Below are 25,925 nucleotides of genomic sequence, written 5' to 3'. Positions count from 1 at the left end.
CCTCTTTGAATACATGAACAAAATAAAAACTGTCATTCTATTTCTTGTATTCAAAACAGGACAGATAATTTAATGGTTATTTTGATAATTTCTCAGCTACAACACATCATCTCTGTCATGAAGTGACTACACCTGACTGGCATCTGGATCCCCCTTGTAAGCAAAACAACCAGAAAAAAGACAGCCAAAAAATCCTCAGCTGTCTCACTATAAAGCACAGAAAGAATATTCTGTAATTGTTGGACATTGTGATCATTTTATAGCAATTTTGTGCACTTGCATTTTTATAAGCCTGAATTAATATTGTTTTGGTATAAAGTGACCTGCAAATGTAATGCATCATACAGGAAAAAGAATATTGGTTGAGTAATAAAGTCTGAAAAGAAATGTTTGCAATATCAATTTTTAAAAAAGGGAGGAGGTTTTTAAGAATAAGCAGCTTAAATTTAATCAAATTTAAAAGGCAAGCCTGACTGTTTGACTGGCATATTGATAAATCATAAAAATGTTGTCTAACTCTCAGTTGAAAGAATTAGTTCTGTAAGGCTAATCAACTTTTATGTATCTTTATGTTTTTATCAACTGTTTAGCCAATTATTAAATGTATAATGGTTATGTCTGCAGTTAGAAGGGTAGAGTACATCAAAGAGTTATCTGAATTATTCAGCTAAAATGCCAAATGGCAAGAAGTGAATTTTAATATCATCAAAWACAAGGAGTACATGCAGAAATAAACATTTCCTGATTTTACCCACAGGATAAATGCCTCTGTTTAGAAAGCTGTGATTCACCAAATTTTAAAGGTCATCGCTTATTATCACCTCAAACTATTACTGAGCACTTATGTGATGATGCATTAAAAATGTTTAAAAAGAGCAATGCCACATGAGAGCAGAGAGATGACCTTCCCTGCGCTAAGTAACCACTTTGCTGGGCCCGGTGCTGGGACAGTCTGTCCTGATATGGTTAAACTTGAAAAGACATGAAAATCCTGAAAAATTCAAAGGAAGACTACAAAAATGATCAGGTCTAAAAAGTAACCCACATAAAATGAAATGTAGTGTTCTACTTGGGAAAGACAACGTTGAGAGATTACTTAATCACTGCGWATAGGTAAGTTAAATGAGGATTTTCAACTTCTCTATTCAAAATGCTACATGAACCAAAAGCCAGGTGAGGAAGTCAGAAAAATTCAGCACCAGAGGAAGAAGCAATATCCTTGAAGTTAAGTGTTCTGGCATTTTACAAGAGGAGTGATATAACTCATCTGCTCTGCAGTTTTTGAAACAAAGCAATTTTCATGGGTAAACGGATACCYGGGGGAGAATCAGATCAGGTGCCGTAGCAGCCCCTGCTAACTTTTCCCTTTAGAAACGATCAGATATGCTCTTGATTTTTATTTTGCTGCCCTTCTCTGAAGCCCTGACAATGGAGACAATCCTCAGGGGGTGTTCTGTGATGCTACAGAGAATCCATTTTTCTTGCACAGCCTGCTGGCATGTGCTGCATGGACAGMCAGATTTCAGGTCAGATGGGATTTTGCACATCAGCAAGAATCCTGGTGGGTTCTTTTCCTGGCCTTCACGTGGATCATCTGCTGCTGATTTGGGGACACCTAAACTCATCGGTTTGCTACAAGTGCAGAGACTGTGAAGGTTGGTGGCATCTCTGTTTCTCTTGTGCTCTGTTTCTCATTCATAACTGTTAATCTCTATGRGATATAAACACATTAGTATAAGGCAAATTTCAAAGTTAATAGCCCATGATGTTGACAAGACATGCACGAATATTGTGAAGAAGTACAGGAAGCAGACATGGAAGAGATGGGGCTGGCAGGCCCTGAGAGTGCTGCAGGGGTGCCACAATGCACMCAGCACACCCTGCAGCCAAAGCTGGATAAGGAATGGCTTTCCCTGTCCTGTGAGGTGACAAACCACTCCACAATGCCCCTGGGAGACTACGGGCCCTAAATGCCTCGGTTTCCAATATATTTGGGAAAAAGAATTGAACACCTGGATATGATCACAGGTTTCAACTCATGAATCCAGTGCTGAAAGGCAGATTACTTCAAAGATCCTGATCTCTGGTGCAGCCATAGCTGGTGAAAAGTTTATGCTTGGAACTGATACCTGTGCTAAACAMTCCTTGTCTGCTTTGCCAGAGGAAAGAAACTTCAGCTATTCTTGACACAGCCATMTTTCCCCATCATTTCAGTAGCTAATAATTTATCCCTTTGCTTGCYTCTAATCTCATCATTAGTCATGTGCCTTCACAAAAGCAATACAATACATCAGACCAAAGCTGTTGGKGTTAGAGGTTTAGACTTGGCCTTTCAAGGCCGTGATTCCCAGCTTTCAAGCAACACAAGATTTATAACTTTTCCTGGGCTTATAGCAGTGGCTAGTAAAACACTCACATAAAARAAAATACAAATATAATATGGCTTTCACATTTTAAGATTCTGACCTGGCAAACTTGGATATCACATGCTTAGYTCTACTCACTGAAATATTCAACTTTAATTTATTTTGCTCAGATGCTGCAGGCCATAAATAAATCTTAAAATTATTGTAGTTTTGCCCTGATTTCTCAATAATGGTGCTTTTTCACATAAACTTTTTTTTTTCACATACTAACTTTTGGAGTTCAGTCCTACAGTTTAAAAATACCACTTTTATCAAARCCTGGTTAAACATATTTACACTTGATCTGAGTGAAGCTTTTTGTTTACTTTCTCTGATTTATCTTGGCAATATGTAAGTAGAATTTTAGTTTGGAGTATTTGCAGRTTCTGTTCCCAATGTACTGAATTTTGTCTTACTATATTTGTTCTGGTTGGTAAACATGAAAAACTACCCAGCTTAGAGTAACACATTTTAATATATCGAAGGTGATCATAGATTATGAAGATGTTACATTTAATGAAAATATATGGATCTTATGCAAGTATCACTGGACATGTCAACTGTCACTGTGGGACTGTTGAACTGCAAATGGACTCAAAACCTGCAAGATCACATGCTGTGAGCTCCAACAAGTCTCTTACAATACAAGAAATCAAAGGCATCCATATTAAAATGCCTCTACTTCTTAGTATCATCAGTAGCTATGCTACTCCCAAGTTTAAAAGTATGACAGAATAAAGATACAGTGGCAGCATCTGATAAAACAACTGAGTACATAAATTCAATCTTCATCGTGGCTTATAAAATAATATGTACTGTACTACACAAACATTGTTTTAGTTCTAATACAAACATTGAAAGAGCCTTTGCAAAGATTTACAGGTTAATACAAGGTACTGCACTTACCAAGATGCGTGTTCATCATCTTTGCACAATATTTGCACATGGCTTCCAAGTCGTTTAGTTGTCCTTGTAGGAATGAAATCTGGGCCTCTAATTCCTCCTCCTACAATTAAGAGATTATGAGCATTAAATCCCCCCAACTCTCTATAACACAGAGTAACAGCAGTAAGTTAACCCTTGACATGCTTAGACCTCTTTTAACTTTTTATATTCCTTTGTTCTTGAAAAATGTTGTCGTTTCATGGAAATAGGATTTGGTTTTAATATTTCAGTGTTTATTAGTGCAACCCTTTTTCTTCTAAATAGTTAAATAAAAATTTGTCTACATTGACCTCAGAAAGGGTAGCGATCCAGAATTCTTTTATAGTCCAGCCACGTGGTTTTGCTTGTGCAAACACAGTATCACAGCAATGGATTTTTTCATGCACCAAAAAATTCTGGAATTTCTGAAAATTTCTAATTTTTTCCACAGTAATTTCCTCAGCTRTTCCTTTGAACCCTTTCTTTTGAATTTTAAGGCATATGTTTCATGACACCTAATATTGCATCTCAAGGATGCACCACTGATATATATTTTGGCACACATTTTTGTAACATATCATCCTCTATTTGTATTTTATCCCTACACTGCCATGCACAGCCAACTTCACTTTCAGACACCATCTTACATCATATTTAGGTGAAAACTATTTTTAACACAAGTACTACAAATCAATTACTCTAAATTATCAAGTTATGTTTTAAAATATGCATCAAATTTAATTTAAAATAGGAATTTAAAAAWAAATATTTGAAGGACTAGGAGAAGCATTATTGTCCAGCCACATGCCCTGTCTCAGCAATGGGAACTACCTCAGCTAAGAATTTCTTTTTGAATGCCTTTGTTTGGTGGTTTACAAATCCATACAGTYTTGACTTTGAAGACCACACTGCAGACAAATGTCACCACTCCTTTGGAAAAATTCCTTCAAAGCTAAGTCACAAACATTATTAAGCAGGTTTTTGTCGAAGTATGCAACTGAATTGAAGATACTCAGAGAAAGCCAAAGTAACTTTTTAGCCTCCTGTTTTTCTTAGGAGCTTTGCAGTTCTATTGCAGTCTTGTTTGATGGAGACCACTGAGCATTAGAATTACTTTTCAAATGAAAAAAACCATAACTGATCAGCAAGGTTAAATAGAATGAGTCAGTCAAGATTTAAAGGTACAAGTGATCTTAATCTCCATCAGAAACCAAGTAGGAGTCAAGTAAAGGAAATTTCGCAGCAATATATCATATATCCAAAACCRACTGCTGAATAAAAAGCAATGTAACTGTAGCATTTTGCAAAATGCAGCAATATCACTTTTTGCCTACACACTTTATCCTCGCACGTACAATCTATAGATATGAAACATTTTTCCTTGCTATTTCCTTATATTAGAGATATAAATTTTTTATATATAAAATATACATATAACTATAAATATAATTAYACATATATAATTATATATAATATATATATAATTCTTCTATATATAATTTTTCTTCTCAACCTCATACTTTGACCACTTACACCTCAAAGGGATTGATTTTATTTTCCAATTTGTAGTTGCTGAATGACCTCATTCAAAGTCTGCAGTTCTGTCTATAGCCTGTACAAGCATATCTGCACTGACATTTCTATTCAAGTGATGTTCCTGCAGAAGACCTTTTTCTAGTACAAACAGCTATTGACTGCAAGAAATAATTTACCATAAATTTTAAACTGCCATTGGCACTGCAAGTGCAGCTGTAAAATAGGGAAAGGTGATAATATTTGAGTATTCCTCTATAAAATAACACAATCAAATTCTAAAATCATTAACCAGTAATTGAACCTCAGTTTATCTCCTACAGGTGAATAAGAAAATTTAACTTCTTTCAATAAGTATTTCCATGCCTCCCAGACTATTTTTTTCTTATTTTTAGGTGACAAGWAAATTGATCTTAAAATGATTTTGGACAGCTGAATCCACCCAAAAAGAGTCTAAAACTGACCTTTTCAATTATACAACAGTACCTGTCCTTTTGGCAAGTGAGAGCAGTGCTGATTTAACTACATCCCCTGCTCTTTCCACTTGCTGGGATCCAGCATGGTGGAGCAGCATCGTTCAGCAGATCCAGCAGGCACAGAGGTGGGAGCTGTGGCCAGGGAGTCACAGACAGTGTAAGAAATCTCCTTTGCAAGTGGGAAATCTTGCACAAGGCTGAATGAACTTGGAATTCCTGACTTATCTGGCACCCATGGGAAGAGCACCAAGGAGTGCTGGCAGTGGGATGTGCAAGTAAGCAGGACAGTTAACTTGGCACTTGACACACGAGAGACCCAGGGATTTTTGCACAATGAGACAGTACCCAAGCGGTGATGACTTGCTACAAGGCATAACCCCTACCTCTGCTGTCACCAGCAGTGCTGTGACAACCTCTGTGCAGACTCTGCAAGTGACCTGGGAGTTGTAGTTCCCCAGCAGCAGGCGAGGAGCTGTAAGAGGCACGTGTCTTTTATTGTGTTGGGGTGACTGACATGATTGACAAGATCTTTCCACGTGTAAAACTTCATGTGACAGACAGGAAACGTGCAGCTGAGGCAAGACACAGTGGGAAGAAGACATGAACTTCAGAGAGGGAACTGTGAACTCATGACTTCTGGAAGCRGAAGGGTTGCCCAGTAGAGCAGGGCCCAGGCAGCAGAGGGGAAGAAGAAACTCTCTCAGAGGAAGATTTAAGGTTGGACACTGCATCAGAGCACTATGAAAGGAAAGTGATGAGTGACAGTGTGTGGCTGGTGACTCTTCCAGCCTGACTTGTCACCGAGGGAGGTTTCTTGCTTGTATGGAGACTCAGTTTGTGGTGCTGCAAAAGACCTTTTGGGGTCGCCTAATGTTCCTTCTTTTCCGCTTATTCATGCGTACACTGGAGACAGGATGATGTGAAACCATTTTAGTTCAAAAGTGACTGTAGGGTTCCTGAGTAAGGGTGAAGGAGAAAGGAACCCTGGTAGTGTTTTTCTTCAATCCTGTGGCAAAAAGGAAAAGCCTGGAGAGCAGCAGGTGTACCAGGGAGACCACATATGGTTACGTATTTGGTGGCATTAGCTGGGCTTCAACTATTTTGCTTGYGGCACCCAGTTTGATGAGGACAGACAACTTAGAGAAAAGGCCTGCCTGGMAAAGACAGGGAAGAAATCTTTGTGAAGAGACTTGCTAATCTAGGTGGGAGGACTTTGGCACAGAACAGGGACCCAACCCAGAAATACATGAGGAATCAGCACATTCAGACAAGATAAGCAGAAGGTCCACTTGGCTGAGTAAGGAGCTTCTTAATGAACTAAAATGGGAAAAGCACACAGGGAGGTGGAAATGGTGGAAATGGAGAGCACATGTGTGGAAACAATGACAGGATACAAAGGACAGGCCCACAGTCATTGCTTGGACACASGAACAAAACTAGGAAGGACAAAACCCATCTGGAGCAAAAATTAAGCAGGAACATTAAAGGGTGACAAGAAGAAATTTTASAAGTACAAAGAGCAGCAAAAGGTGTTTCAAGGAAACTGTTGCTTACTGAGGGAGATAAGACAATGGAGTTGATGCAGAAAAGGCTGCAGCACTCAAACCCATTTTTGCATCTCACKTTTTAGGCCAACTCTGCTCCCAGATCTCTGCATGTACTGCTTGGGAAGGAGGGGAAAGGCTATGGAGGGAGAAGGGGCATAAATCAGTGAATACCTGAAGAAGGGGTGTGTGTTCAAACACATAGCACCACACGGGATATACTTATGAGTGTGATTGCAACACCGCTGGCCACCACCTGTGAAAAATCACTGCTGTTACAGAATACCCTTGATGACTGCAGAAAGGTTAATTTTACACACATACTAAAGAAGAGTGATGAGGAGYATCTAAGGAATGATACAATGGTTGGCCTCACCTTAGTCCTTGGAAAAATCGTGGAGCATGTCCTCTTGRAATAAATTTCCAACATGTAAAGGACAAGACAATAATCAAGAAAARTCAATAAAGATTTACCAAGAGCAAATCATGCTTGACCACCCTGCTTGCCCATTATGATGGAATGACTGGGCATGCAGATGAAGGGAAGGAAGTGAATGCCATGGATTTTTACTTTAGTTAGGCTTTTGACACTTATTTCCAAAAGCACTGTCATTTATAATATGATGAAGTATGGGCTGAATGAAAGGATGGTAGGTGGGCTGAACTGTTCAGAACTGCAAGCTTAACTAACAGAGTCAGTAGCTCAATGTCCAGTTGAGGTTTGGAAATGAGCACAATAACAAAYGTATGAAGACTCTCTTCAGTATCTTCAACAGCCCAGATAAGGAGACAGAATGTACACTCAGTGGATTTTCAGATGATAAAAAATTGGCAAGTGTGGTTGCTGTGCTGACTGGTGGAACTTCGACTCACAAACACCATGAGACATGGGAAGCCTAGGCAAGAGAAGCCTTTTTGAGGTTTCTGTTTTAGAAATTTTCATAAGTGCAGAATTCTGCACGAGAAGAAAAATGCCAATATACCAGTGCAGACAGGGAAGGAACTTTTTGTTTCAGATCTGCTGAAAAGGACATGTATGCTACAGTGGCTGTTGAGCTGTTTGTAATAAAGTTCTCTTATCATGAATAATGTAAACAGTGGCACTGGGCTACACTATGAACAATGTAGTCAGCAGATCCTGGAAAGCCATCACACCCCTCTCTACTCAGCACTCMTGAGCCCTCACCTTTGGTAATGCTTTGGGCCTGCAGTTCAAGAAGGACATTGAGAAACTGGAGAGGGCACAGTGCAGGGCTGCTATGAAAGCTACAGGTCTGGAGGAGAGGCTGAAGRAGCAGTGCTCGTTTATTTTGGTGAAGAGTTGCTCAAGGGGGATCTACTGGGAGTCTGCAACTACATGAAGTGGCAAAGATGATGTAATTAAATCCCTCACAGATGATAAACAAGGCACTATGGCCCAAAACTGCCCCCTTGTAAGGTTCAAGCTGGTCATTAGAAAAATATTCTTTATTAGAAGAGCAGTGCAGCACTGGAAAAGGTTATTTACAGAAGAGGGGGGTAGTTTCTACTCAAAGTCACTGACCCAACCCAATGTCAGTCGTTGTCTTATTCCAAGTAGCAGCTTAAGCAAAAGTCTCTTCTATACAACCTTTCTAAGACTAATCTTTTCACAGTACCTTTCTAAGATTGCTCTGTAGAGATAAGCAGCAAAATCACAAAGTCCCTCAGGAAAAAGAATCTTTTTTTTCAGTATTCCAACGTTGATTTCTTTTGCAATATTAGGCAAAACAACTGATTTATAGCCAGCATGGTGCAGATGTCTCAGTGCAGTATACACTGCACCTTCCTCTAAGTGCAAACTTTTGTGTTTCATTGTACTAACAAAATGAGTAGCCTGGACACCAATTTTATTTTGTGTACTATTTGGTCTCTCTAAAGCATGAACAGACTTACAAATTCTTTATAGGCCACACATAAGTCAGGAGAAATCCAGTATGGCCTGGATTGATCTTTCAGCTGAAACTGCCCTTTCAGCTGATGTGACACACAGAGAAACAGAAATACGTGAACAAGGATTCCAACTCATTCAATCAAAATACAAAATCAGTGCCAACTTACAAAACAACATGTATAAAGCTCAATATTTTCTAACATTGTGAGCTGCATTATGAAGAAGAGAAGCAAATCAAGCAGCAAATCAAACTAAGGAATCACTGCATCAGACATGGGAGACCAAGATCTGCAAATTCACGTATGCAATCATGCAGAAAAACAATACTTTCTGAAAATTCTGCCCCAGGGTTCTCAAAAAACTATTCCACACCTTCAACCTTGTAGATGATGTAGAGCCTTACAGATAACTATTATAATTTGGAATTGAACAAGAGAATGAAAAGGAAGTAGTTTATTTGCGATGCTACAATGATTTACATTTCACTAATGATATAATGCAGGATAGAATTTATGTCTCCAGTCAAAGCAAGATTCTATTTGAATGCCTTCATATTTACATCTCTAACTATTTTCCTGGCTTTGGCAAGACTGTATCTGCAAAAAACTTGACTTACGTTTATGTTTCTCATATTTGTCTTTCTTCTTATCCACATACAAAACTTTACTTACATTGATATGTTTCCTTTTAATGAGAACTAATTCCCTTATGACTATTTTTTTACATTTCTTTGCTATCTCCCCCCCATTCTGGTACTCTCCATTTGTCCAAAACTTGTTCTTTTGTTTTTATTACCCTTCCTTTCACCTATCTTCTCACCTTTACAAAGACAGCTATGGAAATAAATTTTTTATATCCTTCCTTCTCTCCTGAGCTCATAATGAGAACAGCGATGCCTCTACCAAGCCCCATCTTTCATCAAATTTTACTGTATCAGAAAAACAGCTGTGAATAACTGAAAGTGGTCAGCACAATCAGGAACAGRGAGTTTTACAGTTTTGACATTGTAATACTATCCTTTTGCAGCTCATGGCTTTACAAGCTGCAATAAGGTTTGCAGACCTGGGTAAGGGCACTGGATTTTAGCATCCTTTACAATGTCTGATGCCATGTAATTTTGTAAGAAGCCACTCTTTCTCAAAATAGTTTTCATCAGTTTAAACAAATTTTCTCCCAAATACATRACATGTAGCGTAACACAGAAGTATGGAAAACAGGGAATACAAACATGGAAAATCAGGAYTGCAATGCCCTTCTTTCACAATACCATTTAGTTTTCAGTCTTAATATTCAGGAAATGAAAGAAAAAATGTACTTTTGTCTGTTTTTACCCATGTAGGAAAGTCAAGGAGAAGCAAATTGTTGTCAAAGCTTACAACAATGTATGTCCAAGCACTCCATTCATGAATGCTCAAAATGGCAAAATTCCATTCATCTTACATCTGAATCCTGAATAAGAATTAGCTTGGCAGCACTACCAAGTGCTTAGCGCTGTGGAAAAGAAACAATCTTCAAAGAGAAGGGTATTTAAAGGTATTTAAGGYATTTAAGCAGTAATGCTGCAATTTAAACATAAAAAAAAGAAGTGACAGAACTGAGTTGGCAAAAGAGCCCAGTCTTCCTGGGGTCTGTTCTGATTCTGGCCAATGATGGATTGGGTGAAGTGTGGAGAAAAARGAATGCCATGATATAAACATGTAACAGAACTGCCCAGAATGCCCTTCCAGGCTACACAGATTTGCACATCAAATGTCTTTGCTACAGGTGGTGTGGGGTTTTTTTTTGTCTGCTTGTTTGTTTTCTCCTGTAGTTAATTGCTACTTTTCTTATACTAATTTGCCAGTCACATTTTCAGTTTTTTCAGTATTCATAATAAGAGCACTCAGGAAACATTCCCACAGCTCTTGGCAAATTGGCAACTAATTTTGATGAAGCATCAAAACAGAAGAAAATAATGGGAAAAACAAGATTGATGCATGGAAATCCTGAAGTCAGGGACTTGCTAAGTATCTTACCAGTACTAAAATTTCTTATTCATAAGTTGTACACAGAGTATTCTTTTTGGATGCCAGTAGCAGCTTACAAGTCAAACAAGACTCAGATGCAAGGCATAAATTGCTTTCTCATTTAATTTTAAGCAAATTCCCCTGGAGTAAAAACCAGCAGTTATTCTTTCCATTTCGTGGGAATTTATTTCATTGTCTAATCTAAGAATTAAATACAAAAKTTAACCATATAATCTTAAACCTCTGCCAGCTGAATGTTGGTTGGCACCTCCATAATTTTTTTATATACCATGCCAGCCACAGAATAGTCCACAGCATATGCTGACATTTAAACCAGAAACCCCTGTTTCTCAGCACTGAATTACATACAGTRGAACTTCAAACAAACTTTTAATTTATTYTATTTACAAACTTAACTTTTCTGTTATTTAACTGTATCACTCATGTTCCCTCCTCAGGACCAAGGCCTTGCTCTGCAGGGTRCTGTACAAACATAAAGACAAATCCCGCTTCTCTGAAGGACTTCACAGTGTAAGCCAAGAGACAACAGATGGCTGGAGACACACATATGGGGAGGACATGGAAACAATATGGCTATATTAGTCAGTCTTCTAGACATGGTTTCAGCATGAAGCCAAACTGTTGCCGATGAAAAGGTGGAATTTTTAAGAGRGTTTTCATAAAGCATTTGCTTTGCAGATGTTTAGAGAAAGTTTCTTTTGTGTGGAAGGGGCTATGAAATGATTAGGTGAAAGTGAACCAAGCATATCAGAGTCAGGGGTGGAATGTATATTGTCATTTTCACATTGAGAATTTTTGTACTTGTGAAATTTTTGCACAAAATGAAATTTTGTGGATATTAATATATTACCCAGGGAGGATATAGAGAAGTTCAAATACTGCCTTCATATAGTAATTCCTGCAGAAGTAGAGRTTATGCATTGATTTCCTGTGCTGAACCATTATCTTGACAGTATTTACATTTTCAGCTGTTAATTGAAATATCCCCATGCTTAATATATTTCCAATATATCTCTTTTCTTGTCTGTCTTATAATTTCTTTGACCTGTTGCTTTTTAATTCTGCTTTCTGGTAGGACTTTATATCTCAAAACACATCAGGAGACATCAGAGTAAGCACAAATGAAATAGGTAAACAGTAATCCTAGAAGTCTAGGTTCCAAATATAGTGTTGCCAAAGTTAAAACATTTCAGGGTACAATGCATCCTCTTCTGCTCAAAGAAGTAAATTCAGAAGAGTATTTACTTGTTTAAAACCTGAAACGTAACTGGCACTGCCATATCTTTAGTGGTCATATATTTGTGACAACCCTCACGGGGGGTTGGGACTGAGAAAAAATAACAACAAATAACAGAAAAAAAAAGGAAAAGTGAAGGAAAGGTCAACAAAATATCAACTGTGACTCTAGGAGCCAAACTAAATCAGGTTATGTACCAACACAGAAAAAAATAAAACAAAACAAAMCAAACCAAACCAAACCAAATAAACAAACAAACAGAAATTTTAAAAATTATTATTTGGTTCCGGTTGAAAACAAGTATCAAAGACAAGAAAGGAATTTTATAATACAGATAAAAATGTTCAACTAGAATGAGACCAAGACAAATTTGGCAATAAATTAAAATGCTTGAAGGCATTCACCTGCAAAGGCACATATTTTTGGGCATTAGTACAATCCTTACTTCCCCTGTGCGCTTTCAGGAAAAACACAGTAAGGGATGACATGTCCTGATGCTTGTCCAAGCTATGCACACATAAACAGAACCAAGACATTATTAATAAAGGATTAAAGGAATAAGAATTTGAGCCTTTCTGTACTTGACATCCTCCCTCAAAATARAGAACCAGCCCCAACAAAACTTGAAAGGGGCTGCAGCTTGGATTCAGAATAACCAGTGTCCCAGGAGCTCTTTCCAAAATCCAAATTTCTASTACTCTAGAGTTAGCATTTGTTGAGGAAACTACACTTTCCAAATGAAAGAAAAATTATGGTTTTCATACTGTTTTAAAATTTGAATATGGGTGACATAAATGCACATGCRTATTTTACTGCATTATGGATCTGTAGCTTTCCTGAAATATAAGAAACAAGAATTTGTTATCAGTTATTTCTCCTCTTCTTCCAAACTAGAACAACCCTCCTCTTCCTTGCCCCCTAATTTTAGGAGTTTAAATGTTTATTTATTATTATTTACAAAAAACCCAATATTTATTCATAATCCATATTTATTTATAAACTCTTAATAAGATTTGGGACTTTGAGTCAAAATAGCTGTTTTATTGCATTGATGTATGATTAGCAATTTATTTGATTTACTGCCTCTTGAAACAAAGCTAAAAATATATAGAAATTTGGAAGAAAATGAAAGATGGTATCTCAGAGGATATCCCTATACCCTGACAGATATATTTAATTTCAATTAAAGTCCTGAAAATAGCTGGAACTCTGGCTAACAGCTTCTAAACACCAGGCCCTGCTGTTGAATTTCCATCTTACACAGTCCAAAGTCAATTTGCCCATGTTGCACTGTCGGAATCGGCTTAGTTTGCCACTTCCCACCTTGCCTGGAGACGTTAGTGGAAAGGACCACGGGCTTGGAAATTTTCCACAGCAGCTCCCAGTGTCCAAACTATTATTGGAACTGCTTCCAGGTGCACCAGCCTCACTGTTGCAGAGCTAAAACCAGCAACAGTRCTACTGGAGCATGAGAAGGACTTGTTTTCATCTAATCTGGGTGTAGTTCCCTCTTAAAAATATTCCACTTCTATGGTCAGATAATTTTTCCTTAGCAGGAAGATAGGRAAGGATAAATATGAGTAATGGAGAAAGCTCCTGCCTGGAGACAAAGAAAGAAGGGATGGAAAGAAACCTCTTCTGCAAAGACACCAGACATGGGAGACTTACCTACCTGCTGCCTGCACAARTCCACCTGCTGGCACTGCACTGTGAGATTGCCAGGAGACAGTTTAAAAATGAAAACCATGAAAATCTGCAAGATCCATGGAATGCAAAAAGCTGTGCATAACTGGTTGTGGATGGGTAGGCACTAAACAGCTGAAAAAATAGGTAGTATTTCACTTGAAAAGAAATAGATAAGGAWAGATAAGAAAGAAAGAGCTGTAGGGTACTGGAAATTATCTCTTTGAACAGAAATACTGATAAAAGGATTCTCTCAGTGCTGCTGTTGAGATTGTTGACTTAAGAATATCGGAAAGTTTCTTGATAAATAATAAAGCTGATATATTAATTTAGATGGCAYGGCTGGAAGCATTTTGGAAATAGCTATAAATAAACACATAGGCAAATGAAAATCCCATTTCCTTCATTCCTCCCACAGTATCACATCTGAGGGACTTTCTGCCCATCTGGTATACACATTGCTGGCCTTTAAGACTGCATAAGCCCACTGTGGCAAATGTAAGAGAAATGTGAGCAGGGAAATAACCTCACCATTTTATGATGTTCGAGCTCTCTGAAACAATGTGGTAAGTACTGTTGAATGCACATGGGGATGGTTATGGGTATGGAATAATAATATATAGATATTTTGCAATCAATTAAAGTTCATACTCCATGCTTCAATGTTATAATACTAACCTATTTTCATGAACCTTACTGAAAGAATTGATTAGGTGTAATGTACTTATATGCTTCTTGATCTTGCTGCCTGAATACAATTCAACATACACAGTCCTTTATGAAGGACTCTCAAAGTACACCCTTTGTTAAACTCATAYTCATTTAAATTCTTTTTAAGCATCAGTTGCAAAATAGTTTCACTAAATCTTCCTCGGTCAGGCTAGATGTATTTGACCTTTGCTGTGATTCCTAACATGATTGAGGATGTAGACTAGAGCAGGATTATTTATTTAAGGGTTTTAGAAGCGGTGACTTTTCCAGAGTTAAAGGAAGGTAAAACTTCAGTGTAGTGATTATGTAGGGGCTGTAAATATACACCATTTATACTACACTGTTAAAAATAGAGGTACAAGTCTTGTTGTTTTTATAAGAAATTATTTAATAAAACAGAGACAAAAATAAGAATCAAGCTATTAAAGGCATAGCCAAAACCTATTCCAGTGGGGGAAAAAAATCTTCCAAACACAGAAACCCTTTCCGCTCAAAAAACTCAAGTAAAACAACAGCCTAATTTAGAGGCATATGTYTCATCCACATCAATGTTTTTGTTGAGAGTTCAGTGCAAGTCTCAGCTCTGCACAGAAATGGACAGTAATTTAATGGTGTTAYCTTTAAAGAGCAGGATGAAGAGATGAAATTCCCACTGAAAAGGAAAATGGGGCAGCTCAAGCCATGAACACAGACCCTCTGATATGCTTTTCTTTGCCACTGGGATGCTGAAACATTAACTTCATGATTAATTATGGAAAGATGATGGAGAGAGCAAGTTCTGTACCTGCTTCTGGTAGCACAATTGATGTGAAGTGTAGCATCACACTTCTTGTGTCCTCAGTCACTTTGATCCTTCTGTAAACACTGCTGATGGTCTCATTCATTCATGATTTTGGTAATTTTAATTTTTTTTTAAATTCTCAAAGGGCTGCTCAATAATTGTTGAAGTTGTTACTGCCTTTTTTCATRTGGTATGACTCTGCTTCTGTGCAGAAGTTACTGGAAAGTATTATTCAGCTACATGTATCTGAATCTTTTGTACCAGAGAAAGACAAGTTTACATTGACATTTTAAAAATATTCCAAATGGCCCCACAGGTCTGTTCTGTATACATGTTTATTACTCATAATATGACAGAAAATGCACTGCAGAGCCACTTGGGTTTTTATTAATATTTTCTTTTTCTAAGCAATTAACTTCCTGTTTTTATCACAGTATGTTTTTTTTTTTTTCCTGAAATGAATCACTCCAAAAGAGATAAGGAGCTCTAGGATTCAAAGCTGCCACTCATGCATACAGCTGTTCCTTTACTAAATGGTAAGTAACTTGCAAGTATTTCTAATAAAAACTGYAAAAGGCAACTTATTTTTTCTTGTACTGTTTTCAGCTCTTTCRTTTGAGTTACAGGATGTTGTGTGAGCCAGAGGAAGGCAACCAAGAAAAGAACCACACTTCCAAAATATCTCAGAGGTTTCTCTATGAACTCTGCTCACATGAGCTGTCAGCATCTGTAATTTAATATTCTTTTCATCTAACCCCAAAATTAAACAAACACTGAAGTATTAAATAGATTGCATTTTTTAGGTGTCTGAATTGGCCTGTTACATCCGAATAAGACAGTCGTGTCCTCCAGTATGAACTGCAGTTAAACATTAAGGCACTGAAGTATTTTAAACCTAATGACATTGAGAATAACCAGCATGTCTTTAACTTGAGGTCTAAAAAATCCAAAGACCAAGGAATTGGCTGATGTACACAGACAAACTAACATACTCTGGACACGTTTTATGATGCTTAAGGAARAAAAGGACATTTCATCATATCATTTGTACTTCCAAATAAATGTTTGTCATGGGTAAGTATGAACTGACAAGTATTTTGCTTAAAACATTTTAAACAAGTTTTTTTTAGAAGTAACAGTCAGAGAAAGATATATGGTAATAAAAACCATCTCCAAGATGTGTACCATGAACAAAAGGCTTGTTCTTCTACAAAGAATTTTTGCATACATGGTTTCCTTTGTGCGGTTGTCTAATATTTATTTTATATACCACTGGTTTTCATATACCACTTTTATTTCAGCACAACTGTCAAGTTTGTATGCTTAAAYTCAGGTTCTTAAATCAGTAGAGCAGATGCCTACTTAATTGAAAATAATGGCATACATTAATTTTCTAACCTGTAGGGGTACTCATAACTAACTTCAAATCRGKCAGACTAGCTATGGAAATCACAGAYAGTAACAGTTGTTTATACATGCTTGTGGGGACAATAGCATATGTTGTCAAATTTGATTTAATTAAAAAGTCTGTGCAATCAAAACCAGCATGATGCATGACACTTCTCAGGATATTTTTGCTAAGAAATGAGGACTCTGATTGACCATTTGTAAATTATTTTACGTAAAGAAAATAAACTGCCTCAGATTTTCCCTAGAAATGTTTCCTTCTTGGGATTTTTTTTTATTAAAGTATTTTCAAAACGGATAATTCAATTTTTCTTAACTTGAAACTTTTTTATGAAGAAATTCACTTATTAAAATACACAGTTTCCCAAATCAAAACTTCCATTTCAGTCAAAACAATATTTTCCTATTTTTTCCTTTTTAATGGAAGTTTTTAAAATGTTTATATTGTTTGACTCAGAAGTTTTCTCTCTGGCACATCTCTRTGTCTGAAAGCAATTTACAGAATATTCTGCCAGAAACTGAGACTAGCCAACCATATTTGCCAGAATCAACGTCTAAGCAGCTTTTCTATTTGCTAAAAAGAGGGACAGACTTACTTTAATGGTTGCTGGAGACATAAATRAAACATAATGAGAAATAAATGGACCACAAATGCACCCCCTATTTCCCAACTCTKCTGAAAAGTAGAGGGCAAACAGGCAGGCTGGGAGAGGAAATTTTGTAGAACTTTATTACAGCAAGATGGAACCATTCAGAAGATAGTGGAACTAGAGTACAGATTAAAATTCCTGTGTTTGTTTACGGGAAGACAACTCCAGAAACTGCAACTTAAGTTGCTTCTGTTAGAAAGCCACAAGGGATACAAAGGAGTAGGGAACCATCTCAATGCTGAGCACAAAATAAGCTTCCAAACCCATTTGGTGGACCTCACATCAGCATACAGATCTGTGCCACTCAATAGTAATGTGAAAAACATCAGCATGCCATGGGCTGCCAAAACATGATCTGATACTGTGTATTCAGCCCTGTGGCTGTAGATTCATTTCTTTAACTAGATAAAACAGGGGACATCTGTTTCTGGTAACAGAAATAAAAAGAGTCACTCCACTGATCTTTGCATCAGAGGGGGAAAAAAATATGTACAAGAATAAATATAACCCAAATGTTACTACCTTAAGAAGTCCTTAGTATGAGAAATGGACGCATTTTATTGCTCGAGGCAGTAAAACAATTTAAGTATCGATTTTGACCATAACCCTCACAGATAAAGCCCAACGTGTTGGACTCGMTTCAGGAAAGAAAGGATTTACTCATGTCATATTCCAGTTTATCGTCTCACAGAATCCCAGAATGGCTAAGGTTGAAAGAAACCTCAAACRCTCATCTTGCCCATGCCCACACTGAAGAAGGGCCACCCAGCATGGCTGGCTGACYAGGATTAGTGTCCAGATGGCTTCTGAATATCTCCAAGGATGAAGAATCCACAATCTGCCTGGGCAACCTATGCTAGTGCTCAGTTGTTCTCAAGACAAAAAAAAAAGTTTCCTTGATGATCAGACAGAGCCTCCTGCGCTGCAGCTGGTGYCCCTTGCCTCTGGTCTTGTCACTGGGCACCACAAGAGAGTCTGGCTCTGTTCTCTTTGCACCCTCCCCCCAGATATTGATACAGATTGGAGAGATCCCTGCTGAGCCTTCTCTTTTCCAGGCTGAACAGYCCCAGCTCTCTCAATTTTTCCTCACAGGAGAGATGCTCCAGTTCCTTCATCAAATTKGTGGCCCTTTGCTGGACTTTCTCCACCATGGCCACAACTCTCTTGTACTGGAGAGCCCAGTGCTGGTCACAGCACACCATGTGCAGTCTGTGACAATGACATTCCTGTTCATTCCATGATACTATTACAGTAATGCCCTCTAGTTTGTGAAGATGATTTATTTTAACTGCATGTTAAAGGATGTATTTTTGTGTATGCATTCCATTTCCACTTTGCTTGGAAAGGACCTTTATTAAAGATAGAAGGATAAAGATTTTTCATCTTCTACATGAAGAATAACTGATTTTAAACCCATCTCTTTATAAAGAGACTTAAGCATGGCAATGTTCCAACAAAGGTAATTTCCCTTATACTTAACAACATGATCTGTATAATTATTCGATTAAAAATGTAAACCAGTTCAGTTTGATAAATAAAACAAAGATGTGGATCCTTTAGGTTTTCAAGTTTTCTGCTTCCAGGAAAGAGCAATTTACAATTGTAAATGAAGCAATTGTACAGCCAGAGAATACTGATGCAACTGCTTCAGGAGCTCAGGAAGAACTCTTCAGGGTCCTCTACTCCACATGGAAAATGAAGTACCATGAAATTTACAGGAAGACAAAACCCAAACATTCTCTTGTGCAACAGAAAATGGATTTTCCTCCTGGATCTGCTACAAATTCCATTTTCCCATATTAAGGGCCAAACAAAAACTGAACATAAGGAAATGAATTTTGGTAGACTGAAACCTTCTCTAGTTGTTTAATTTTAATCATAAAATGCTGAAATATAAATTACCTATCATAGTTAAAAGAATTATTTTGAAAATTTATGCCCTGCTTTATCATGATTACCAATCCACTGAAAATTATTGTTGTGAGGACAACAAATCTGTTATAATGAATATTTCTTTATCCAAAATTCTTGATGAGAAAATKAATATAATACCCTAAATTTGGGAAATTATTTACCCGAAAAACATGCTCATTATTAATGGATTGTAACTGAGTATGAAGATAGAGTGGCAAATTCTCCTGTCTCGCATTAGAGGACTAARGAGGAATTATTCTTAAAACACTAGTGCAAAACACCCAAGTTCTGATGTGGATAGAAGTTGTAAATGAAAGCTGTATTTAGATCTTGTTAAGCCACATCAAAAGGAAAGTTCAATATTGCTCTATTTATTTTTCTTCAACTCATGAGGGCAAGCAGAAAGAAATTAAATTGTTGTTTTAGCTTTAAATTAAATTCAACATGTTTAAATGGTCACAAACCAAAATTATAGCTTCTGGTTGACTAACCACAAAACACAGCTTTTCTTTAGACAACAGTAAAGCATTTGGAAGAAGAATTAAACACTCTTATTCAGTGAACAAAAACTGAACAAAGTTGCACAAAGTTGTGCATTTCATTAGAACATTCTGAATATCRAATTGAAAACATGATGTGACTATTAATAAAGATCTTGCTTTTGAAAATAAAAAGCACTGAGATGTTCAGATGAAATTCCTGTGCAATATTAGCTCTTAACACCTGAAGAATATTGTAACAGAAATTTGACTATTACAATTCCTATTTATTGAAATCAATAGGGAGTTATATGAGCCCACATTTATGAAAAAAGAATGAAGAAAATGATTGTGCCTTCACCTTACAAAAATGTAGCTTATTGCATTTACTAGCTGTTTTCTAGTCAGCAGAGAGACAAAGGGAAAGTGTATAAACAAGAATCCTCATGTTCCATGCATATCTAGTTTCTCATAGTAGTGCTCCTAAAATGTCTTGGTCATCCAAGAGATGAGAATCTCTTTGGAACACACCCATGATAAGAGCCGATTTTCTTGGACAAGAGCAACCTGTTTAAAGATGAGCTTCTTGTGACCAAATGGAAGGTCAGAGCTGTGCAAGAAATAGAACTGTGACTGCAGACTACAGATGCTACAGACACTGGGAAACCTCTGATGTATTAAGGGATTTCAGGGACAACAGATGGACATCTTTGGATCTGCTGAGCATTCAAGCTTCCCACTGAACTGTTTATTAACTTCAGGACTACAGCAAAAATCTAACAAAGCAAAAAATCTTAGAGGACTTCTTTTGTCTTTCTCAGAGGCAACAGGCACTTTCACAGTTTCATTTCAGGTGGCATAATGGGATGGAAGCCATAATGGAGATGTCACTCAACACAAACAGTYGAAATAGCTTATTTCTGCTTTGGACATTAATGTGTGCTTAGGAAAACATTTCCAAGTGCAAGTACTCAATGTATGGAGGAAATGAATGCCTCTAACAAGTAATGCAGTGCAACATTAAAATAGCTCAAAAAAGTTAAAGAAACTCACCGACTCTTTTCTGCTCATCGTTTTGCTTTGGGAACGTGAGCGGGAGATGGTACTGAAAAAGGAATCCTTTTTTGATGCAGACAAAGGTGGAGATCCTGTAAATTCACGTCCTCCAGGCAAGCTCTCTATACTTGGAGACGAACTGATGTTTTTTGAACTTTGGCCTGTGAAGCAAGTATAAAAAAACAAGAGAGTTAATCAATGGGCATTTTCTTTTCCCCACAAATACTTCCCTATCTTAATTGACATTGACTGAGAGTCACAGACAGCTCAACACGGAATGAAATGTTGAAGTGTGTGAGCATGCACTRGGAGACTGAAGGACTGTTTTCACATGGAACTTAATTTCTCTGTGACAGAAGAATACAAAATCTTTGTGTATATATAGATATATACACAAAATTAAACTATCTAGTACATACCCATATCTATATATATGCTAAATGATGTGTATATATATATATATATATATATATATACACACACAAACATATATATATATATAAATAGCACCTCACTATGTGCACCCTAGAATTTCCACAGACAAAGGGCCTTCATGTCCTGTGTGGCAAAAGGAGCAAAGTACCATCTCATAATAAAAAAAGAAATCTCATGTCATCAACAGTACAATGGAAATAGTATTTTCCAGCTATAAAACCTGGCAAAGAATGCTAAGAACAAGAATTTCAGATTCTAAAAGTGGGTTGGACACTGAAGATCTGGATGACAATATTTAAACTTTAAACAGGAAGAAAAGCAAGTTAAGTTTGGAAAAAAATTTAAGTTCTCATGCTTCAAATTTTAACACCATGTCCACCTAACAGATACTTTGATGAAGTCTGCTCAATAGTTTTCACAGAGCTTTTGAAAAGGATCAAGTATTGTTCACTGCAACAGTGAAGACATCTGGGTAGAAGCCTGTGCKGGTTCACCAAGGCACTGTAAGCAGTCAGGCAGCCTCTGATAAGGACAATTTCTTCTAGTTGAGGCTCACAAAGTGTTTTCAAATATTTAAATTAAAATTTTGTTTCCATTAGCACCAGGAGAGGAAAAAACATAGTATGTCCATTTTAATCAACTTTCATTAAGAAAATGTTGCTTTAGGATACATGGTAGCTTCAAAAATCTTTTTATCATGTGTATGATGAAGTAAAGCTAGAATGACTCCATGAAACTGTAGAGTTTTCCATTCAGAAAAAATGTTAAGTTAATGTAAAGCTAATGGTCAAGAATTCTTCCTGTCTCCTGTTTGACGGCTATTCTGATGASAGGGTTTATGTTCTCCTTTGTCCTTTCCTTTGTTTTTGGTGTGCTTTCATGCCTCCATCTATTGCATCAAGTATGATCCTCTGCAACTAAATAATTCACATTTTCTTAAGGAAATAAATATATATTTATTTGAAATATCCATTTTGCAAGGAGACAGTTAAATGCAAAGAGACTGAACTACAATGAACAAAACATCACAYGTGAATAAACAGACCTTGGATGAAAACACCATAAGAAAGGATCTGGGTTTAATATTSTGAACATTTTCTAGAAGAAAACTCACATAAACTGCTTACCACCTTGTCCTTCACTATCTGTTGCTTTATTCTGCACACCTCTCCTATGACACTCTTGCATTTTATGCCCTGCTTCTCATGTTTCTCTGGACCTTCCTGTCTGCCTCTACCTCTTCTTCAGATCCCTCCACACTGCCTCTTCTACAACTTCTTTTTCTAACCTTTTTTTTTTTAAATGTATTTACTTCCCACCAGCTGGGTTTTTTACATTCAACTGGGTTTTTCTGTTTCTTCACAGCTGTCCTCCAGGCACCTACTACCTACCACTCAGCCTGAGGAATTTCCTTAAAAGTGCATGAAATTACAGGCTGTTGCATATTTCACTTAACTTTTGCCTTCACATTTTATAGAAAAATGGGATATGGGACTAATCAGGTATACTGCAAATAATTCTGGAGTTGAAAAAGGAGAAAACACTGCATGGCAAACAGCAGAAATTATTCAGTTGCAAGGAAATTTTTAGAAGATTTTTAATTTTAGGATAAAATCATGTCACTTGGCAACACCATTATCCTCACAGTTGCCTTTATTAAGAGAAAGACTTCTTGTGCATTTCATAGCAGCAATTTACAACGGAAGTGTGGTTTTGCAGTACGTAAACTTAAAAATAGTTTTGGAACAGATGGAATCACATATTTTAGCAAATAAGGCATTTATAAAAGCAATTCACACAGCTAAGCAAGAGCAGCCAATATAAATGCTAAAATCTATTTGGTGGACAGAGTAAAGCACAACAGAAAATATTTATTAAGTATAAATCAGACTAAATAGCCCCTCTTTACAATCCTAATAAGAAGAAGATCAAGATTTTGTGGACAGAATAATACAATTGTCATAAAAGGGAACTTGCTCAAATAACACCAAGAGCAGCCTGGTTCCTATGGCCTATAAAACACATCATGAAATGAAAAATAAGAGCAATACAAGATCTAGTTAAACAAAGACAGAGATAGAGTAAACCTGAAGTGATAAAAATACTGTATCTATATGTTTTATACCCCAGTAAGAAGAAAGGTTAGGATGCACCTGATCTTTTTGCATGAATAAGCAAAGCTGGGAACAGTATCATGAGAAAAGAAAACACTATTTTATTTTTCCTGGATCCAACCATGTGAACAGTGCTGTGACATGGATTATTTGGGGATATGACTGAAAATTAAGGCAGAAAGAACAGCACTTATGAATAATTACAGTGTGCTGCAAGTCATACAGCAGTATTCTTGGATTGTGATAAGCTTTTCTAATTTCCAGAGGAGTCATTGTTTTTACAACTGTAGAGAAGAAAGAAGAAAGGCAGGTCATACCAATAGTATGTGTGAAAAAAAACCCCAAACCAAGCATCTGTGATATTCCCAACACAGAAATTTAATGAATCACAGAATGTTCTGACTTGGAAAGACCCCACAAGGATCATGGAGTCCAACTCTTAAATGAAGCTGGTGTAACAACATTTAACTGAGTTGCCATGCTCCTTCTGAAGTCCTGCAGATGTATTATGTGGGCACCAAGGCATTAGCAACCCTCACAAAACTTTGGAAACAACACAGTAGCACCAAAAGTGCAGATTTTGGGAACTCAGAATGATGACAAAAATGCCTTTTGTACCTTCTCTGTTGTGTCTTACTGATTCTACAGCTTTCTTAATAGGCACTGTAGTACATTCTGTTCACTCAATAGCTTCACAAAAAGGTAATGGGAGAGAGTTTCTAATTCTGGATTATTCCTCCAGAAGGAAAAAAAAAAGAAAAAAGAAAAAAGAAAAAAGAAGTTTTACCCTTCATGTAGAATCAAAATGCATAATGTTTGCAATAAAGTACAGTTAATAACTGAACAACTCCATGTCCTTCTTCTTTAGCAGCTTAATCAGAAATCTAAGAACACCACTGAATCAAAACTCTCATTTTCATCTGCTCATTCTSTCAGTCACATAAAAACATTTTGGTTCCTTAAAAAAAATTGGTGAAATCTAATCTCTGACCATCTAAGCATATACTAGRAGGCCCTAAAGCCTACATAAAACAGGATGAAGAAACCCCATAAACACAGAAATGGCACAAAACAAATACGTAAGGATCCCTGACGTATGCAGTAGTCAGAACACGTTACTGTGTAGGATGTCTCAAAAATATATATATGTACACTAACATGCATAAACAGTTCACAGTAGTGATGCACAGGATTTCACACACTAAAAATACATCCTTTTCTGAGGCAAAAAGGAGCAACGTTATCTCCATGTGCTGGCTTCTAAGTGGCTCACTACTTGTGCGTTGCTAATASTGGGATTGACCCCAGCATTACAAATGCGCTGCCTCAAAACCATTTGGAATACACAGATTTGGCAGTGGAAACCTGCTGGTATTGTAGAGACCTGTGATGTCTTGAAAAGAAGGATAATTTAAATTTAATGGGATCAATGATAAGGGTGYATAATAAAGTAAAAGGTGATGGCAAGAAGACTTACAATGAAAGGAAAGTGAGCTTCAGGTCTTACTAAGTCTCAGTTATGTGGGATATAATCAGGAACTTTGGGGATCCCTGCTAAAATATATGAAAAATCAGAGGAAGATGAAAAAAAGACACACAAAACTGATGGCACTTTCTGTTAKGTCTCTACAGAGGAAAAGAATATCTTTCATAGTTACAAGGAGAGCAAGAACAGATAGCAAGAAGAACAGAAGTATGGCACCATATATAATTCAAAACCATTCAGATCTGCTCATCTGTCTGTATTCGCCATAGTCAGGATGTGGGGTACTAAAATTTGCAAAAAGAATGAGAKGAGTTTTATAAAACTTTTCAGATAAATTAGTTTCCCTTTTTCTCCTACAGTGAAATTGGAACAAAGGCTTCCAGCACTTTTAAAATTCATTCAAACCACCTCATCACACAAATCCACATGCTTTTTATTTCAACCAAGGCAGGTAAGYTCCTCATTAGTTAAGTGCACTACAGCAGATATTCAGCCCAAAATACCTGCCCAAAAAAAMCCAAGAGGGAAGTAATGCAGCTAAAAGGGACACTGATGATGGAACTGTTCCCCATGACAGAGTGTGAAATGGGCTACAAAGTGCAAGCACGTAAGAGATTCGTAATGCAGACGTGTGCTGACGCATGGAGGGTGCCGGTGAAGGGACACAGAGACACAGACACAAAAGACACACACACACACATACAGAAACACACAGAGATASACAGACACAGCAGATAAACAGACACACGGACAGACACGCACACAGACATACAGACAGGCACACAGACACGCACATAGAGATACAGACAGACACAGACACTGAGACACACATGTAGAGACACAAACAGAAAGACAGACACACATAGAGACACACACACAGACACATGCACACAGATAAGGGCACAAAGACACAGGCACACAAACACACAGACACATGCAGATGCACACACACAGAGACACAGACAGACACAGGCACACAGGCACACAGGCACACAGGCACACAGACACAGGAACACAAGCACACAGACACATGCAGACACACACACGGAGACAGACAGACACACAGACACAGGCACACAGGCAGGTACACACACACAGACAGGCACACACACACACATAGACAGGCACAGACACACACAGACAGGCACACA

At 37.3% G+C, this 25,925-nt stretch overlaps 1 protein-coding gene across 4 annotated transcripts in view; it reads right to left on the bottom strand.

Annotated features, from left to right (window-relative positions):
- Nucleotides 1–25,925, bottom strand: part of TBC1D5 (TBC1 domain family member 5) — a 242,886-nt gene that overhangs the window by 21,708 nt on the left and 195,253 nt on the right. For all 4 annotated transcript variants that reach the window (XM_057377438.1, XM_057377435.1, XM_057377436.1 and 1 more), the window contains 2 exons: nt 20,737–20,900; nt 3,312–3,411 (listed from right to left, as the gene is read on the bottom strand). In XM_057377438.1, the coding sequence (XP_057233421.1) occupies nt 3,312–3,411; nt 20,737–20,900 (264 nt within the window). The remainder of the gene's footprint in view (nt 1–3,311; nt 3,412–20,736; nt 20,901–25,925) is intronic.

This window comes from Malurus melanocephalus, unplaced genomic scaffold (assembly GCF_030028575.1).
Source record: "Malurus melanocephalus ecotype Western Australia unplaced genomic scaffold, MMel_1.1 scaffold_315, whole genome shotgun sequence".
Taxonomy (NCBI): domain Eukaryota; kingdom Metazoa; phylum Chordata; class Aves; order Passeriformes; family Maluridae; genus Malurus; species Malurus melanocephalus.
This window is presented reverse-complemented; position numbering and strand designations above follow the sequence as displayed.